Source organism: Elephantulus edwardii, unplaced genomic scaffold, assembly GCF_000299155.1.
Source record: "Elephantulus edwardii isolate Elephantulus edwardi_28Jun2011 unplaced genomic scaffold, EleEdw1.0 scaffold00048, whole genome shotgun sequence".
Lineage (NCBI taxonomy): Eukaryota > Metazoa > Chordata > Mammalia > Macroscelidea > Macroscelididae > Elephantulus > Elephantulus edwardii.
This window is the reverse complement of record NW_006399798.1, coordinates 664960-684850: the sequence shown is the minus strand read 5'-3', so window position 1 is coordinate 684850 and position 19891 is coordinate 664960. Positions and strand designations below refer to the sequence as shown.

At 59.0% G+C, this 19891-nt stretch overlaps 2 protein-coding genes across 2 annotated transcripts in view; one reads left to right on the top strand and one right to left on the bottom strand.

Annotated features, from left to right (window-relative positions):
• Positions 1-17998, bottom strand: part of LOC102854789 — a 30964-nt gene extending 12966 nt beyond the window's left edge. Inside the window, exons 1-14 of the mRNA XM_006886307.1 lie at positions 17907-17998; positions 17729-17810; positions 16656-16787; positions 16436-16497; positions 16249-16366; positions 15791-15938; positions 15011-15072; positions 14790-14890; positions 2299-2453; positions 1194-1271; positions 997-1100; positions 797-898; positions 393-558; positions 6-100 (exon numbers count right to left, since the gene is read on the bottom strand). Coding sequence (XP_006886369.1) covers positions 6-100; positions 393-558; positions 797-898; positions 997-1100; positions 1194-1271; positions 2299-2453; positions 14790-14890; positions 15011-15072; positions 15791-15938; positions 16249-16366; positions 16436-16497; positions 16656-16787; positions 17729-17810; positions 17907-17998 — 1497 coding nt within the window. The remainder of the gene's footprint in view (positions 1-5; positions 101-392; positions 559-796; positions 899-996; positions 1101-1193; positions 1272-2298; positions 2454-14789; positions 14891-15010; positions 15073-15790; positions 15939-16248; positions 16367-16435; positions 16498-16655; positions 16788-17728; positions 17811-17906) is intronic.
• A 101-nt stretch (positions 17999-18099) lies between these two features.
• On the top strand, positions 18100-19182 carry UTS2R (urotensin 2 receptor). Its single transcript, XM_006886306.1, has one exon. The coding sequence runs from the start codon at positions 18100-18102 to the stop codon at positions 19180-19182; it is 1083 nt and encodes a 360-aa protein (XP_006886368.1).
• Positions 19183-19891: the final 709 nt, after the last annotated feature.

Genomic DNA, 19891 nt, shown 5'->3' with positions numbered 1-19891 from the left:
TTCACGTGGGTGAAGCTGTTGGCAATGATGCAGGTGAGCACTGCTCGCTCGCCCTGTGACACCGACACCACTCCGTCGGTGCAGGTGGGGTCGTCCCAGGCTGTGGAGGGGCAGGTTGGGCATGAGCACGGAGTGTTCTGGAATTCCCGTCCATACAATGTTATCGCTAACTTGTTGGGATCCACGCTATCTGATACCTTTGCGTACTCGTCAGCCACACCTGCTCCCGTGGGACCATTTGCAGGGACTGGCCCTGTTGGTCCACAGGTGGCTCCCATAGGTGATGTGACTCTACCAGCAGCTCCACACGAGCCAGACGGGCAGGAGCAGCTCAGTCAGTTTTCACTTGAAAGCTATGAGTTTGAGGGGGGTTTGTGTCAACAAAACACTACTGCAGAGGGCCTGTAGGCACCAGGACTTTGGCAGCTGACGGCTGGGCCTCTCGGTGCCAGGAAGTGGCCTGTCCCCCACTGTGGTCTGGCTTCCCTCCTTCCCTTCCTGCTTCTCGACCCCACATCTCAGTTCATCACACAGCCTGAGGGGGCTTCCACCTGAGGCCTGAAAGGGTGAGGGGGCAGCTCCACAGAGGGATCCCCAGAAAAGCTTGTCTCACTGAGGAGGGCTGGAGGAGAGGGTAGATATAATGGAGTGGGTCTCCCCTGGGGTCTCCAATGCCCTGTTGGTCCCCCCAGCCCTGGGGGGCCCACAGCACATCGTGTGGACCTCAGCGGCAGGCTGCCTTGGGGGCAGGGGAACCCAGACCCAGGAGCCCAGCACTCCTGAGACCTGACCCCACCTTCTTCTCAGAGATGCTCGGCCTGTGGCAGCCCCCCACGCTGCCACCCCAGACAGTGAGAGGCGGTGGAGGACCAGGGGCACAGGTCCTGGCCCAGCGCTGCTGAGAACACAGTGTGAGAACACAGAGACCCACACAATGCCCTGTCACATCTGCTCCTGAGTCTTGTGTGGGAGAAGGCCCAGGACTGGAGCCCAGACCGCGGGGCCTGGACGGGTGTGCAGGTGTCTGCCGGTGCCCGGAACCTCGCTGGCTCTGTGACGCGTCACCTGGGCTGTGTTTCTGGGAGTCGCTCTGTGTTTCCCTAACATGGAGCCCGAGGAAAGCGGAGGAGTCTAAGGTGATGGAGAGGCGGTACCATAGCCAGCTCGTGGGCTCCTAATGAGGGCGGACCTACCTGTATTGACCTCAGAAAAGGTCCCTCCACTTCCATCAGGAAGCTGTCGTGCCCGCTGCAGGAGGCCAGCTCCAAACCCTGCAGACACATCATGAATTCAGTTAGTGCGCGCGCGGCAAACTCCACCATCCAGCACCTACTGTCTTCCATCTGGCCTCACCTCCTTCAACCCGGCCTACTTCTCCCTGCACCAGCCTGCACCTCCCTCCGCGTGAGCTCCACTTCACCTCATCTCACCTGCACTGAATCACTGAATCTCTATCTCCGTCCAGCTCCTCCCCCTGACCTCCCTGTCCCTCCCCCTGACCTCACCGGTCCTCCCCCGGCCTCATCCTGTCCCATCCCCTGACCTCACCGCCCCTCCCCTGGCCTCATCATCCCTCCTCCAACGTCCACCCATCCACCTGATCTCATCGCTCTGCACCTCCCAGAATGTTGGCTGCCCTTGGCTTTTAACCATCAGTGTGCCAGGCAGTGGCCCAAGTCCACTCTGGGGTTAACTCATGGTGTCACTGCCCCTTGCCCTGCCAACCTGACCTGGGAGGTGCTGGGAGTGAGGGGCCCTCTCCCAGTCGGTGGGCCAGGTCTCAGAACCTGTAAAAGGCTGGCAGGTGGCATCTCAGGCCCGTGGCCCCCAGTGGTCCTGAGCTACCCTAACACCCTGCTCTGGGTCAAGGCTCCCCACCCAGTCCCACGGTGCGTCACCAGGGAAATTTAAACCTGTGGATGCCTGCACCCCAAATCTTGATTGGGAAGGGCCTGGGTAACGTGAGTGACAGTCAGGATGGGACGCCGTCTAGACTGGGTTAGATCACAGGGACGCTGTTAAAGGTCAGCCCAAGGCCACCACACACACCCCCTAACAGCACAGGAACCTCTTCTAACCAAACTGGGTGTGGTCCCGGAACCCTCATAGGTCCTGGGCAGGGCGCGGTCCTGGCACCCCATAGATGCTGACCTGGGTGAGGCCAGGTGCCTGTCCATCACCTTCCTCTGCATTCATCCTGGGGCACCGGGTGAACCTTCCCCTAGGTCCGTGGCTCCAGGCATGTGGTCACTACCTGGGGGTCCCCCGCCCCCCTTGCTGCTGAGCGTGGCATCTCACCTCCACACTGCACATGCAGGAAGCTGGTCAGAAGCAGCAGGGTCCAGAGCTGGGGGTGGGGGCCATGTGCCCAGCAGGAGGCTGGCATGGCAGGTGGCAGGATGGAGGTGGTGGTCAGGAGTCCCTGGTCCTGATGAGCTGTTGTTGGGACACCCCTGGAGGAAGGAGAGTGAGACGGGTCAGAGGCCAGAGGCAGGCCAGGAGCTTGGAAGCCTGGCTTGAGCACAGAGCTTTGGGCCAGTTACACCTGGGACCCCAGGACACACCGGGAAGGACAACTGGCCCTAGAACCCTGCTCTCTCTTTCTCCGGAGCCTTACTCCCACAAATCAAACAGCAGGGGACAGAGGGGGAAACCTCCCATTAAAGCCCACAAGGGGCATTTGTAGAGACAGCCGCTGACTCAACACCAAGGTGGCTCAGAGTAAAGCCCTGGTAACTACGTCTGGAATCCCCCACTGAGACCCCCTGGCAGTTCTACTCCCACCTGCCACTCCACACACCCAGTGGTCAAACCCTGCCCCCAGTGAGAACCCCCACCCTGCACAGTTCTACTCTGACCCCACAGTGAGAACCCCCCCAGTTCTACCTCAACCACTCGTTCTACTTCAACCCCCAGTGAGAACCCCCACCCTACACAGTTCTATGCTGACTCCCCCCTGGGAACCAGCCCAGTGAGCCCCGGTCGGTTCAACAGCCTCTAATATTCCTTTAAAAGTCCCCACGCCCTGGGGACCCCAGAATGCCTATTTTTTTTATTTGAACTGTGAAGTCTTTGAGGAGTCATTTCACTGTCAACAGTCACAGTGTCCCTGTCCTGTGCCCCAGAACGGGTGTCCTTGGCCCCTACGGCCCACCGAGACCTGCGAGGACAGCTCTGCTCTGGGGCAGGGACCACTCTCACTGCCCTCCTGGGGCACTGCTCATCACATCCAACCTTCTTAGACCTTTCCTCTCCCACAGACACAGACCGTGCACAGTTGCAGCCGATTCTCTTGCTAGAACAAGGAAGTCCAGCTGCCCGTTCTGCAGGGCAGGTCCTGAGAGCTGAGGCTGGATGTGACCAAGCCACCTGCCACCGTGCCCGCCTCAGAGACACCTGCCACCTCTCCACAGGGCCACCTTTAATCCCACCACAGAGACACCTGCCATCCTGCCCCTACAGAGTCACCTGTAACCCTACCACAGAGCCACCTGAAACCACGCCCATCAAAAAGCCAGCTGTCACTCTGCCGCCCACCACAGGGCCACCTGTCATTTTGCCCTCCACAGAGACACTTGCCACCCCCACAGAGCCACCTGTCACCCCACCACAGTCACCTGCCACCCGCCCACCACAGGGCCACCTGTCACTCTGTCCACCACACACACACACACACACACACACACACACACAGAGCCACCTGCCACTGCTACTCTCAGGAGACTCCTGGCACCACAGACAAGCTTTTACATCAATCTCTGGAATATTTTCTTTTAATACCATTCTTAAATTGGGCAATTCCACCAGAACATGCAGAATGTTGCCCAGTGGTGCAAAGGTGGCCAGGGACGCTCTGCCTACCGTCCACAGGGGAACCCATAGCACCCTCTACCTCAGCAGGGTGCACCCTTTCCCTACCAGCTTCTGGGCCCTGGCTGGGGTGCGTGCTGGGTCACCTGACCAAAGGCTCAGAAGAATATTCATTTTCTTTAGGCTCACTGCTGCCCATGACCCTGGACCCCCGAGTCCACATATGGCCATGGAGCGTGGCTTGGCAGGACTGCAGCCTTTCCTGCCTCAGAGACGAGGCACCCGAGGCAGAGACACCTGGAACTTGGAGACTTGATCTCTCCCCTACAGCTTGTGTGCCTGAGAGAAATTTCCAGAAGGTGCATTCACGCTGGTGTGCATTGAGACGAGACTTCTCAGAACAGAGCCAGTGCCGAGTTGTCAGATGGTCCTGGGTCTGACAGCGCTTCTGCACTTGGGGAGCCTGCTCTACGCATGGATGAGGTGTGGTTGTGGGGGCCTTGAGGCCTCGCACCCTGAATGCTGTCTCAGAGAGGCCCTATACTGCCTCTTCTCCCTGGGCCCCTGGGTTCTGTCACTGCGCACAGAGAGGTGCGACTGTGAGGCTGACACACCGGTCCACACAGGACATGTGCACATCCATGTGACAACAGTGTAGACACACTCATGCATGAATATACACACCAACACATGAGAAGACGCACCACACACATCAACACACAGCACACACAAGTATGCCCACAGCACACACGTGCATGAGAACACATGGCACATACATGTGCGAACACTGAGACACAAAGGAACACACAAGTATGCCCACAGCACACACGTGCATGAGAACACATGGCACATACATGTGCGAACACTGAGACACAAAGGAACACACAAGTATGCCCACAGCACACACGTGCATGAGAACACATGGCACATACGTGGGTGAACATGTACCTGAGCACAGAGCACACACGTGCATGGGAACACATAACACACATGTGTGAACACAGAGACACACATCAACACAGAGAACACACAAGTATGACCACAGCACACACAATTGTGAGAACACATGATACATACATGTGTACATATGTGAACAAACACGGGTCACGTGTGTGTACACACGTGGCACACACATCTGTCCACAAGTGTGTACACAGGTGCACACACAGGTACACATACGGACACACATGCACACACGTGTGCACGCAAGGCCGTCTCTGCTCCCACAAAGGCCTCAGAGAGTCCAGAATACAGTGAGCACTCCACCAGTTGGGACCAGTTCATCTTGGGACCCACTGAGCCCAGTCTGTCTAGGGATGAATCTTTGTCCGGGGCTTCGAGGTCAGTCTCCCCAGGCCTGGCCTGGAGCCAGGCTACCAAGGTCCAGGAGGTCAGGCCAAAGTTGGGCTTCTCCTCAGCTGAGTGCAGGGGACCAGGGCGGGGCTCTTTGTCACTGACTACAGCGTAGATGTGCTTATGCAACCTGCTGACTGACCTGCCTGGACCTGGACTCTGAGTGTGTGCCAGCCCGAGAGAAAAGAGAGGGCCAGGTGTCCACCTCCCTGCACACAAGGCCATTTTGGCTGAGGCCCAGCCTGGGGCCAGTCACATGGGTTGCCCTTTGCTCTCTGGGCTTTTATCCACCTGTGAGGTGGCTCTGAGACAGGAGCTCATGACATGCCCACTCGCTGCGTGCCCTGTCCTCACGCACGTGCCAAGCAGGGCCTGCAGAGTACTCCCCTTGCAGGGCCTTTTACCTGCATTAGCCTCGTCTAAGAGCAGGATCTGAATGGCCACTCAGTTGGCCAGCGGCTTGGCCCCTGCCCAAATGCTGGTGTATCCAGAGCACCCAGCTGAGGGATGCGGGACAGAGCTGAGGGGTGGGGGACAGAGCTGAGGGGTGGGGGACAGAGCTGAGGGGTGGGGGACAGAGCTGAGGGGTGGGGGACGGAGCTGAGGGATGAGGGACAGAGCTAAGGAGTGAGGGACAGAGCTGAGGGATGGGGGACAGCACTGAGGGGAGAGGGACAGAGGTGAGGGGTGGGAGACGGAGCTGAGGGGAGAGGGAGAGAGCCGAGGGGTGGGGGACGGAGCTGAGGGACAGAGGGCAGATCCAAAGAGCTGGGGACGGGGAACCACCACATTCAGGCCAACGTGGAGACCCTGGACAAATCATAGCTTCTCTGAGACAAATACGTGACGTGAGATGCCCCACCCAGCTCAGAGAAGGCCCAGGAGCGGGACATTATCTAGAAAAACATCACACGTCACACAGAAAGTGAAAGCAGGAGTCCTCTGATACCTACCAGGCCAGCTCCTCACCCACTGGCCATCTGCTTTCATCTGTCCCTGCCGCTACTAGCACCTCTGTCCCAGTTGTCACCCCCCCAAGACTGATCCCAGGGGCTGTGGCTCCCCACCCAGGGGCGGGAGAACCGCTCTGTAGACCAGTAGCCAAGTGGGAGTAGATGGGAAGTGGAGATTGCCTGGCAGCCCATGCAGGACCAGGGATGGGAGGTGAGGGTGCGCCTGGGAATCGCCTTCCTCCTGAATGTGTGTGAGCTTGTGAGTGTCTTTGTGAATGCATTCGCAGAAACGTGGGTTCACAGGTGTGAGTGTGCAAGCTCACACAAGGCCCTGAGTGTGTGCACGTGGGGGTGAGGTGTGAGAGTCTGTGACTACAGAGTGCATGTCTGTGGGTGTGAGCACGCCCCACGGTGAGAGGGGTGCTAGAGTCGGCTGTGTAAGCCCACGTGCACACACATCAGTGGACGCAGGAGTCAGTGAGCGTGTGTGTGCATATGAAGCTGTGCGTGAGGTGTGTGCACACGAGACTGTGCACGAGGAGTGAGTCTGCACACGGGACTGTGCGTGAGGTGTGTGCGTGCAGAAGAAAGCTTGATTGTATGCAAGGCATGTGCATCCATGCCCAGGCACATGTGTGTGAGTGTGTGCACAGCAGCTGAATGCCTGTGAGCATGAGTGAGCGTGCGCACAGGTGCACGCGTGATTCCGGGTCACACACGCTGTGCCTCCCACGTGCCCTCAGAGCCAGGATCCCTGGTGGCCACATCCCTGGCCACCCTGCTTTGATGCTCTCCGAGAACAGTTTGGGGAGGGTGTCCAGTGGCCAGGCCAGGAACCCCCTTACCTCTGGCTACCATCCACCTCTGTCCTCTCATCTTCCACGGGAGACTCTCTCTCCCCCGCCTCTTCCTCCCTCTCTCTCCCCCACTCCCTCCCCCTATCTCCTTCTTTCTCCCCTTCTCTCTCTCTCTCTCTCTCACTGGCTTCAGGCACCAGCCCTCCTCCGTGCAAATGCTGCCTGGCAAAGGATCTGTTCCCTCTCACAAAACCTGATGACTCCTGAAGACCCCTGACACCTGGAGGCCCCCTGCACCATCACCTCTCCTGTGCCCAGCAGCCCCAGTCCCCAGAACACCGAGTCTCCATGCCTGGGGGTCCCCCCCTCCACTGCACCCTCTAAAGAGTGCCTTTGAACTCTGGGAACCCGGGAACTCAAGAGCAGGGAGGGGCCTCAGCCAGGACTGTCCACCTAGGTGGAAAGCCGGACACATGTGCTCCCCAGGCGTCCCCCACCCATACCTTCCACCAGCGCCCGGCCTCACATGCACCCGCAGCTCCTCACCTGCCCCTGCAGCATCACCCAAGGTGCACCAACTGACTCCTCAGTCCTTCTTTGAGAGCAACACTGGACACCAAGGACGAAACTGAAACAGAGGGAACGGGAGGAGCCTGAAGGAAGAGGAGTTAGGGGAAGCCGTGCGGTTTCAGGAACTGTCTTGGTTCACAGAAAGCTCTTAGTGGCCGTTTCTTGGGGGGATGGGGGTTTGGTCGTGCGCCAGATGCACTCGGGCGCTCTAGGAGGGAAGGCAGCCAAGGGGTGTGCTCTCAGCTGCTGGAACGGAGCGCCCTGTGCACACGCAACCACACTCACCCGTGTGGGGCACACACACACACTCACACAAGCATACACACACTGTGGGCAGCGGTCAGAACCCTAAGGGCTGAGCAGCCCCACAGGGTCCATCTCAGAAGACTGGGTCCTGTGGGCAGGAGAGCAGTGAGTAAGGCAGGGTGGGCACAGCACGTGCACACAGCCCACGGCCCCATCCTCACAGGCTCAGCTGCCCTGGAGCCCACTTTCAAGCTGCAGCTGCTCTTGGTCCTTCTCCTTGAAGGGCTTTCTGTTTCCCTCCGGCCCGTGGTCACCATGAAACAATGGGGTGAGGACAGAGGGGAGGGTGCCCAGAGATGAAGTCATGAGGCAGCGGCTGTCAGCTCAGCTCCGTGGGATCTGGTGGTTCTAGGTGGCTGGACAGGAGACCATCACAGCAGTGGGAACCAAGCAGGGTGCTGGGGATCCAGGACGAGGGGAGGAGGGTGAGCTGGGTTCTGGACGCTTCAAGTGGAGGTCAGGATGGACATGGGGAGCCTGGCAGGATGTGGACTCACTAGACGGGATCTCAGCAGGCATCCCCTAAAGTTCATGAGACGCGGGGATGCCTACACTGAGTCTGGGGAGCCCTCAAGTTAGAGGCAGGCAGAGGGGCCCAGGAGTCCTGGGGGCACTGAGATTAGGTGCTCATCTGCTAATTAAACCTCCAGCAGCTCAAATCCCACGAACACTTTCTGGACACCACTGAGGCTGTCCCTCCTGTGGAGACCACACCCTCAGGAGCCCTTCAGGGCTACTGTCCACTGTTGCTGTCAGAGGAGCCCAGCAGGAGACGGCATCAAATCCTAGCAATGGGCCTGTTCATCTGAGGTGGCCAAAGGGTTGAACCAGGAGCCTGCGGTCAGCTGCCCAGAGCTGGGGAACAGAGCAAGGTCCTTCCTTCCCGACAGGCTGGAGCAGATTTTCTCCAAGGTTGACAGCTTGGGAAGGTGTCCTCTTCATTTGGGGGCTGCTGGGGTGGGAAGTACACCCTTTTCACAGGTAGGTGTGAGGAAGGAGGGTGCCCTCCCTGCGCGGGGTGGGGGGCTGTTGAGCTTGTCGGACCCCGGGGCCCTGTGCGGAGAGGGCTTTGCATGTTGGCTCTGGGCTTCAGTCTTTCATCTGTGAAGAGGACCCGGAACAAACGTGTCTACTGTATTGGTTAAGGAACTGGTTATTCTGAAAGTCAGAGGTGCATGGTCAACCCTCTCAAAGGTCACGGAGACACAATGACTTGCGGCCTCTGTCACGCCCTTGTTTTCGTTGTACTTTCTGCAGTAACAGTCAGAGGTATGATTTTCCAGAAATCAGCTGTGTGGGCGCGTCAAGCGGGTGCTCACTCCCCTTCCAGCTCAGGGCGAGCTCTGCTAGTCCCTGCACCACTAGGCACGAAGGCTGTCCCCTCCTGCCAGCGGTCAGTGGAACTGCAGCCTCTGCCCGCCTGCTCCTTGCCGTCCCAGGAAGGCTGACCTTCTTATCGGTCTTTGTACTATTTCTAAAATAAAAAGAAAGAAATTATTCTTATTTGGCTTGTCTCTTTGCAATTATGTCCGGAGTCCCTTCTCACCTTCACTCTCCAGGGTCCCTTCGGAACCTCCTGATTTTGTCCTGTCTCCACGTACCATCCGTGTAAACTCCCATGTCCTTGAGAGCCAGGAGGCCCCTCCACAGGCAGCTCTCGGTTTGAGGAGGCTCTTGGGGACAGAGCTTCTCAGTACTTGTTGATTATTATCAACTGGGCTCCCAATGATGGAGAAGGGGGGCTGGAGTCTCCCACTCTGTTCTTCTAGTTTGCAGCTTTTGTTGTTGTGGAAATTTCAGGTGTGTGTAAGCACATGCATGTGCACTGAGTGCACTGGGGAGGGGTCCTTGTCTGTGTGTGTGTGTGTGTGAATGAGCACTCTCCTCATGAGTGTTGGGGAGGGGTCCTTGTCAGTGTGTGTCTGTGTGTGTCTGTGTATCTGTCTATCTGTGTCTGTGTGCCTGTGTATCTGTCTGTCTGTGTCTGTGTGTGTATCTCTGTGTGTGTCTGTGTATCTATCTGTGTCTGTGTGTCTGTGTATCTGTCTGTGTCTCTGTGTGTGTATCTGTGTGTGTCTGTGTGTCTGCGTATCTGTCTGTCTGTGTCTGTATCTCTGTGTGTGTCTGTATATCTGTCTATCTGTGTCTGTGTATCTGTCTGTCTCTGTGTGTATATCTCTGTGTGTGTCTGTGTGTCTGTGTATCTGTCTGTCTGTGTCTGTGTGTGTATCTGTCTGTGTGCGTGCACCCACATGGTCCTTGTCTTATGTTTAGTCCGTTGCACCCTGGGTCCTTTCAGGCTGAGTTGTTGTGGTGTTTTGTGTTTTTTTTTAATTCCAGGAATTGTTTTTATTTTCACAAATTTTTAATCTTCATTTTCATTTTTTCTCTCTCTGGGGTACACGCAGTCCAGATGTTAACACATCTGTTCTGTCTTAGACTCAGATCTGGTGCTGGGCCCTGAGCTGGCTGTGGGTGGACTGGCCCCTGTTCCCTGAGGGAGGGTGCCCTGAAGGAGGGGCTCTGCCCAAGGTGAGAGGTGGGCACAGGTACAGGGGTCCTGGAGGAGCTCTTGCTCATGGGGCTGGGAGGGTAGAGGAACTGCCCTGGGGCCATGGGTGACATTAACAAGGAGGCCCTGGGTCAGCTTTTTCTGTTTCCCCTATGGGGAGGGGAGAGAAACATACAGACAGAGAAAAGTGAAGAAACTTCTGGGGCCTGAGCCTGTGCAGACAGAAGGGAGGACAGGTTAGCAGGCAGACAGACAGCACCCAAGTGAGCAGGGTCAAGGTGTCAGTCTAGCCTGGGAGCTTGGCTTGGACCCTACCCAGCTGTCCTCTGCTAGGCCTTCTCAGAGGTTAGTGGCCTTGGCCCTCTACCCCACCTTGTGCCCCAGACCCTTGTCTGTAACATTGAAGGATTTCTGCCCTGAGAGGGGCTGACATCTTCAGAGGCTCACAGGTGCCTGCCCCAGGCCACTCGGTCCTTGGGACCACCTCGGTCCTCGGGCCACCTTGGTCCTTGGGGCCACCTTAGTCCACAGGCCTGAGAGCTGGTCTCCCATGGGTGCTGGCCCAGGGCAGGCTACCTGAGCTCCTGGGGTGGTGTCTGGGCTTTCCCAGGGTGTGCCCTCTGCACCCTCACACAGTTTTAATGGCCCCTGAATGGCCCCTGGCTGCGTTCCCAGAGAGTCACTGTTTACTTGATGACACTGACTGAACGTGACCTGAGTTGCTGTGGCTCAGGTCGGAGTAAGAGGGAAGCCAGGTCTTCGTCCTGATACGAGAGTGTCACTCTGGTCATGAGAAACGTGTCCCAGGCCTAACCCCTCAAGGACACCACTCGTCTTCAGAGTCCCACTTGGAGGCCTACATGGACACTTCCAGAGGAGGGCAGTGGGGCCTCTCCAGAGGAGGTGGTGGGCAAGGGGGCGGGTGGGCGGAGCATCCGGGTGGTGGTGGGCAGGTAGTGGTCAGTGGAGTGTCTGGGTGGTGGTGGGTGAAAACGTCCGGTGGTGGTGGGCAGAGCGTCTGGGTATTAGAGCTAGTGGTCAATGGAGTGTCCGGGTGGTGGTGGGCGGATAGTGGTCGGTGGAGTGTCTGGGTGGTGGTGGCAGGGACAGCTGTGCCCCCACAGCCGCCCTGCCTTGCCCAAACTGCTGTTTCCCAGTATTTCCCGTGACTCCAAGATTCCTGGGAAGAACGTACCCTCTCCACCTTGTCTGGCCACTGAGCCCTCAGGCTGGGATGAGGGACAAAGCCTCCGAACAGAAGGTCTTTTCAAGGACCAAGAAGGCAGGGCTGGGAGGATGAGAAAGTTTCTAAGGGTGAGAGGTTGGGAACCTCAGGTGAAATGGGGGGACCTCAGGTGAGATGAGGGACCTCAGGTGAGGTGAAGGGACCTGAGATGAGGTGAGGGGATCTCAGGTGAGATAAGAGGACTTCACCAATAAGAGGAAAGAAGGGACACGGGGGCCGTGTTGAGACAGGTACTGGGCACTTGTCCAGAGATAAGGGTGTCTGGGCACTAAGCAGCCCTGAGGTAAAGAGGAGGCACCTCCTAGTGGCCTGGCCCTTCACTGTCTGCCTGCGGGGAGACAGCTAGGTGATGGTCAAGGCTGGAATGGTGATGGCTAGTTCTGGAGGGATGGTGGACAATCTGGGGGTGGGTGAAGCTTGGGTCTGGAGTAAAGCTTGGGTCTGGGGTAAAGCTTGGGTCTGGGGGTGAAGCTTGGGTCTGGGATGAAGCTTGGGTCTGGGGTGAAGCTTGGGTCTGGGATGAAGCTTGGGGTCTGGGGGTGAAGCTTGGGGTCTGGGATAAAGCTTGGGTCTGGGGTGAAGCTTGGGTCTGGGGGTGAAGCTTGGGTCTGGGGGTGAAGCTTGGGGTCTGGGGTAAAGCTTGGGGCCTGGGGTAAAGCTTGGGTCCGGGGTGACTGGGAGGGAAACGGTGAGTCACGGTTGGATCTAGTCCACTTCTGTTCCGTTTTCCTGGCCTCAGTCTTTGGCGTTTCCTGTTTGGATTCACATGAACAGTATTGTCCTCCTATTGTTCAGCCTGAACCACTGGCCCCTGTGTCTGCCTCTGTCCTGCTGACCAGAGAGTGTTCAGCCTCCAGAAGCTTCCCTGCCTTGGTGAGTTGTCAAGCCCACACCCTCATCAGGACGGGCTGGCTCTGCCTGGGACTCACAGGTAGACACGTGGAGAGGATCCAACCTGAGACACTGCAGACTGCCCTCAGCAGAAGTCAGACCCCTGCTGCTGGGTGCAGGGTGCATCAGCCAGGATCAGGCTGTGGGTCCTGGCCTGTGTCTCCTGCAGGCAGCCTGGTCCCTTCTGTAGACACTGGTCACCTGTGCCAGCATTGTGGCCTTGAGCATCTGTTGAAATTACTAGAGCCTTTTAGAGTTTCAAATAAATGAGCTAATTGATAAGTAGGAATGTTTAACAAAGAATGAATTCAATTTACATCACCCAACAATTTTTTTAAATCACTGATGACTTTTAAGGAAATTTTTTTTTCAATCTTCACTTTTTACAGGACTGTAGTTTGACATGTCATTTCAATAATTCCCTGGTGCTGGAGCTGGGCTGCATCCAGGCCACGGACCCCACCAGTGCCTGCAGATCATTGCCATGGTACACAGCACAGATGCTGTCTACTTCCAGAGCATGCATCCCTACCAGGCCCTTCGGACCTCAGGCCAGTGCTGGAAACTGAGGCTTGACGCCAATGTGGTGTCGGGGGTGATGAGCCCGCAGGATCCTACCCAGCATGCCCTGCACAGTGGGAGCTGAGCATCCTGGACACCCCCTCTCCAGGGGCAGCGTGAAGAGCTGGTGCCCACAGACATAGACCTCAGAGGCAAGGCTTCACCATCCTCTCCTGTTCACCCTTGGTCTCCAGGGACTCTGAGTAGGAGGACCCAGTGCGTAGGTTGCTCTTGTCTGTGCGAGGCCAGGAGTCAGCATCATTGAGACTGGGGCTGGGAGCCAAGAGAATGCCCGAGAGACTTGGCTCCAGAGGAGGGGTCCCATGGCCAGCTCTTCAACCAGGACCCCAGAGTTGAGGGACAGGGAGTTACGAAGCCTGGCTGCCACAGGACAGAAGCTGGGGAGGACAGAGGCCACTACCCCTTCTCCAGGAGAGCCACTGCCAAGGCTGGGGACCTGTGATGCCCAGAGGAAGAACGGGGCCACTCTGGGACTGGGAGAAGGCCCCTCTGGTGCTGGCAGAAGCGACCCAGAGAGGTCTAGTTTTCAGAGTTAGAGACGTGACCAGGGACAATTGCCAAGCTGGTGTGTTAGGTGGCAGGCGGGCTGTGGGACTGGCTAGCCTTGCCCTGCTGTGTGGCGGATGACCTTGTGCAGCACAAACACTGAGGGCTCTGGGTCCACAGAGGAAGGACACTGGGTTCTGTGGTGACTGTGTTGTGCAACTTGACTGTTTCCTTCTTGTTGACTTGTATTTCATTTTGGTTTTGGGTTTTTTTTGGTTTTGCTATTGTTGTTGTTGTGTACCATCAAATCAGATCCGACCGGCACAGGAGATTGCCCCTCCTTCTTCAGTGGAGCTTCTGGTGGATTTGAACCGTGTGCCTTCAGGATTGCAGCGCAGCTTCTTGCCCCTAGGACACCAGTGACAATCAACCCTCAGGAAGCCGTGGGGGTTGGCTGGGTCTCTCCCCCGGGACTAGGCCACCGAGGCCACGCCATCTTTGCCTGTCGTGGGCAGTCTTGTACTCACTTGCTGACCAGTAGTGGATGGTGCACCGGATCCCCCCAGGTCTAAGTCAGCCCGTGTGTACCTTGAGGCTGGGCACTCCACTCCTGCAGTGACATCCTCATCTTCCCGTGTCCATCACAAAACAGACAAGTGGGGGCACCTTGAGGGTGTGTGGTCTCCATCCTTCTGCCTTTGAGAAAAATTGGGGCCCCTCCCTCCAGCATGAACTTTGCCTTCCAAGCCTCTCTCTCAGAATGTGGGATTCGTGAACCTGAACTCGGCCACAGGAGTGCCTGGCTGTACTCTGCTCCAACCTGAGCCCCTCTCAGAGGCTCCCAGGGGGGGCTGCAGGAGGCGGTGATGCACGCACCTGATACTTCAGTTCCTCACAGAGAAGCCAAGGATGTCATGCCAGCCACTCTCTGGGCTGAGGCTGTAGCGTCTCGGCTGTGCAGGGCTTAGTGGGCTCCATCGGTCTGCTGCTCTCTCGTGCTGGGTCCCCACTGTGACTTGGAATCAAGTGTCTCCATTGAAAGCTGGGAACATCCACGACAACCCACAAGGACGGATTCCTACGAAAGCAAGGTCACTGTGTGCACAGGTGGCCAAGTGGGAATGTTCAGACCTCCCAGAATGTCTGTCCAAGTCCAGAAGAGGGGAGCCCTGGGTACCCTGGGCAGCAGGGAAGGCTGAGAGCTGGCCCAGGTTCCCTGTGGCCAGTGACCTGAGCCGGGCAGGTCCTGCTCCAGCCACGTGCCCCAGCCTGTGTTCACTTACCAGGCTGCCCACTCGCCAGCATCCCCTCCTGCCGCTGAGCACCAGGCTCCCAGCGTGACACTGGCTTCTCGAGGCTCAGGACACTCAGGACACCGGCCAGACTGGAAGACCCTGAGCCACTTAGAAGGCAGGGCCTGCTCCCGACTCCTCCCAGCTCCCAGGAGTCAGCCAGCAGCCTGCCCTCATCACGTCCACCTCCTCTGGCTCTTGTGGCCCCGTACCAGTGGCCCTGCCTGATACTCCCGCTTGGCCACCGATCTGGCCCGTAGGAAGGACAAGGTGCCTGGGGCTCAGGAGATGAGGAAGCCACAGGAGGCTGCCGTGGGATTGTTCCACACACTTGCTGGGCTGCAGGCCACGGTCTCTCCACACCCCGCAGACCTGGCAGGGGGACTTCAGTGGCAGACGGTGATAGGCACAAGGGGAGGGCCAGGGCCACCTCACGGCTCAGCTGCAGGCCTGCCCCCTTCTGCCTTTGGGGTGCTGCAGCCCTTCCCCCCACCCCGCCCGCACCACCTCCACAGACTGCTGTCTTAAGAGGCATGGAGAGGCCAGCATTAAGGACCCTGAGCACGCTGGCCAGTAGTAGCAAGTGACCCCTCCTCCGGCACCCCAGACCTGGAAGAGAGGGGGGACCTGTGACTCGTTCGTGTCAAGTGCCCTCAAGTTGAAGCCGATTAGGGTGATCCCACAGACAACGGACGGAAGCTTCTAAGAACAGGTGTTGACAGCGGCTTCTCCTCACTGTGAGTGCTGCCACAGCAGCCCCACCTCAAGGACAGTGCTTCTCCAGAGGATCGAAGGCCTCTGGCCACAGGCTTTTCAAGGGGCCTTTACTGCCTAAGTCCTGCTTCTCACTGAGTCTTAGAAGCTCTGCTTGCCCAAGGGTGACCCGCTGGCATTTGAAACACCGGTGTCACAATTCCAGCATCACAACATACCACCACCAAGGGAAGACAGGCTGGCCAGTGAGTGGGGGTGTCCTGCAAATCCAAGCCCACCTCCCCCAAAAGGCCCCCTCGTCCTTCCCCTCTCTTCTGCCCCCAGGCTCCACTCCTCCAGGGCCATCTGCTCCCCTTCCTTCTGTGAACTCCCACCAGCCTCCTCTCCCGCAGCGGCCAGCAGGGAGGGTAGACAGTGGCGGGCAGCCTGTTGAGGGCAGGAAGCCCAGGTTCTGGAGCGGCTACTCCCAGAGGACCACCTCCAGCCCTGGATAAGGCCAACAGTGGATTAACCAGCTGAGCTCGGACTCCACTGGCCCTGAGTAATGTCCCTGGCCCCAACATTCTGGAACTTTCTCACCAATGTTGCCTCCCTCAAGCGCCCACTCACACCCCCCAACCCTGCCGCCTCTGTCACCAGTCACCCCTCCAGGACAGCACCAGCCCCGGCTTCTCCCTGCCTGCTGACCCCTGCGCAGCCTCCCCTGTGGGGTGCCGGCACGCCCCATCATTAATACCACGCTGGCAGCTGGGCGCATTCCCAACTGGCAGGTGGTGGTGGTGAAGTGAGCCAGGCGGGGCGGGCTGCTCTGATGAATGTTCCTGCGTCCCGCTCGGCACCCCAGCTGCCAGGGTCTGTGGAGTGAGCACACAGGAGGGTGGAGGTGGCCACAGGAGCACAACCCCAGGCTTGGCAGAGCTCACTGGTCAAGGTGAGTGCAGGTGGTGAGGGCCACGTGGGTGGGCATGTGGTCAGTGGGGGTGTCCTGCAGGGAAGTGGGTGTGGGGCGCACCAGGTGCCCCCAACACATTAGCCTCCCCACCAGCGTCCTCGCATGCCAGGCCAGCAGGGTGGGCGCTCAGGCTGGGACTGCAGGCCCTAGGGAGCTTGGGGAACATATGGTGGGAACGGTGTGCCCCTCACCTCAAGCTGGCCGATGGGCTGCCTGGGACCAGGAGGGGCTTCACTGTCCACCTCGCACCTCCTGCGGGTATAACTTTTCCTCTGGATGATGCCGAGCTCCGAAGGGCTCTCTTCCGACAGGGAACTGGGTCCCTGGGGGAGGGCAGCGGCCAGAAAAAGGGGCCTCCAGATCCCCGGGCAGACCAGACCTGAGCGGGGCATAATGTGGACTGAAGAAGGTGGTGCTGGGCAGTGCCCTGTCCCTCCAGGGCCTGCCTGGGCCTCCTTGTGCCCAGTGCCCACCGCCAGTGGGATGTTACCCCAATATTCTTACCCTTCCCAAAAAATGAGACTTACTACAAGTTGGCAGACTTGGCGGTGGGCAGCCTAGACCCTCCGCAAGACCCCACCCTGTCTCCTCCGTACACTGCTCTCCATTGGCATTCTCATCTGTGCCCACTCTCCCCTGCGTGCCCCAGCTGACCCTGCCCCACTACCATGAGCCACCTTCAGGGCTCCTCACTCCCAGAGGTCCCCTTGGTTCCACGTGTGGTGGGGGTTGGGGCCATCCTGCCCAGTGCCACAGGCACTGCCTGCCACGCTCGAGCCCACTGTCCTGGCCACTGTACCAGCGGTCATGTTGAATCAGGACAGGCCGTAAAAGGGCATCATGCGGTCTGAGTTAAGCCGAACCACAGTTGTAAGACTTTGGGGAGTTTACAGATGCTCCCTGGGGAGTATTTTGGGGTTCATCAGACTTCTCCAGTCCTCTGTCTTGTCTCCCCACCCATCACACGGAACCTGAAGGTAAAAGCTTGCCAGGGGCCATCAGCTCGGGTCACCGGGAGCCACTGGAGTAACGGGAGTCCGCGTGGCCTGTGGCCTCCAAGGACAGCAGCCTCCTTTGCCTAGAGCAGGATGGATGGCTAGCTGCCATGTCTGCCTCCTGTAGTCAAGGATGGGGTACAATGGGAGATGGGGCTCCCTCCCCACATGCACAGGACAGGGAAGTCTGTGGGTGCAGCACTCCTGAACCCCCCACATGGGCCCAAGACAGAGAGGCTATGAAGGGACAACCCTGCCATCCAGCCAACCTTGGAGACCCAGGTGGGTGGGGTGAGGTGGGCCTGCTGGGCGTCCACTGAGGGACAGCCAGTCCTGGTGGCCTCCTGTCCCCTGGGATAGTTGGAGAAAACAAAGGAAGGAGAGTGTGTCCCCTGAATCCTTATGTGGAGGAGAGAGTCGAAGACCCCCCACCCTCCATGGGCTCACCCCAGGCTTGGCTCATGTGACGCAAGGCGACCATGGCATGCAGTGGTGTGGGTGTGGGAGGCGGGGGCCTGACCCACACCCACAATGGCCATGTCACCCATCCACGGCCCCTCCCATTGCAGGGCCCCAATCTGGAGCTGAGCGTGAGGTGGGGAAGATGGCACAGAGCTCGGAAGGAGCTCCGATGGGCAGTATGGCCCTCGAGCTGGCCACTGGCCCCAACATGTCCTTTAACGGCTCGTGGACAAGCCCAACGGAACCCAGCTTCCTGGAGGACCTGGCAGCCACTGGCACCCTGGGCGCGGTGCTGTCGGCCATGGGCGTGGTGGGTGTGGTGGGCAACGTGTACACCCTGGTGGTCATGTGCCGCTGCCCACGTCCCTTGGCCCCGCTGCACGCCTACGTGGTCAGCCTGGCACTGGCTGACCTGCTGTACCTGCTTGGCATCCCCTTCATCGTGGGCACCTACGGCGCCCAGGACTGGCACTTCGGCGACGTGGGCTGCCGCGTCCTCTTCAGCCTGGACTTCCTGACCATGCACGCGAGCATCTTCACGCTGACCGCCATGAGCAGTGAGCGCTACGTAGCAGTGCTGCGGCCACTGGACTCCGTGCAGCGCTCCGGGGGCTACCGCAAGGCACTGGTGCTGGGCACCTGGCTGCTGGCACTGCTGCTGACGCTGCCCATGATGCTGGTCATCCGGCTGGTGTCCCGCGGCCCCAAGAGCCTCTGCCTGCCCAGCTGGAGCCCCGGCGCCCACCGCGCCTACCTGACACTGCTCTTTGTCACCAGCATCGCGGGCCCGGGCGTGGTCATCGGGCTGCTCTACGGCCGCCTGGCCCGTGCCTACTGGGGCCTGCAGCGGGCCTCCCTGGGGCAGGTGCGGCGGCTGCCCAGTCCGCGGGGGCTCTACCTGATCCTTACCATCGTCCTGCTTTTCTGGGCCTGTTTCCTGCCCTTCTGGCTGTGGCAGCTGCTTGGCCAGTACTGCCCAGCGCTGCCGCTCGCCCCGGGCACCACGCGCCTCGTCAACTACCTGACCACCTGCCTCACCTACACCAACAGCTGCCTCAACCCCTTCCTCTACACCCTGCTCACCAGGAACTACAAAGAGCACCTGCGCCCTCGCCTGCACGCGCCTCGGCCCTCCGGCCGCAGCAGGACCACACACAGCTTCCCTCAGCCACGTGGCCGCTGCCCGCCTGCCACCAGCAGCCAGCAGGCCACAGAAATCATCCTGGTCCCCCGGGCAACCCCCGGGGCGGCCTGCACCTGAGGGTCCAGCCCCTTCCATTGCCCCTCCTTCCCCATCTTCTGGAAGATGTCTGTCTTCTCTCCTTCATCTGAAGATTCCCTGCTCCCCATCACGCATTCCAGCCACATCAACAGACTTCCTTTGGCCAAAACAGCCGGCAGGTGAACTGCCCCCAGGCTGAAGGCAGACAACAGGACGGAGGGCTTTCACTCACTAGCGTCTGTCCCCAGCACCTACAGTCCCGCTGGCTTCTGTCTGGTTTCATCCCCAACACTTCCGCTGCTAGAGCTAGAAACCCACCAGTTCTGCAGGCGCAGACCCCCACACTAGCTGAGACAATGGGAGCGGGAGACAATGAATGGTGGGGTGCCCTCCGCAAGGGGCAGTGGGCCTGGCGAGGCAGATGCAGGTGGGGCCCCGGGCTGGTGGCTGTCCAGGCAGCAGAAGCCGGCCAGTCTGATCCAAGCCAGGCCATGGGCTTCAGGGACAGCCTGGCTTCAGGGAGCAGGCAGGGGCCTCACACTCAGGCCAGAGCCAGATCTTGCATCAACCTGGTTGCCAGAGCCTCCTTCCCAGGCCTGGGGTGTTTACGTGCGATCAAGGCCTGGAGGGCGTCTCAAACCTCCCCTAGACACCTTCTCAAGCTAGAGGCCCTGTTCACCCAGCAGGGAAGGTGACACTCAGGTTAATGGGACCCCCTGGAGGAACCTAGAGGGGACATGTGTGGATG

What these genes read in the sequence shown, in the direction of transcription:
- UTS2R (XM_006886306.1), top strand. Translation starts at nt 18,100, where the DNA reads ATGGCCCTCGAGCTGGCCACTGGCCCCAACATGTCCTTTAACGGCTCG.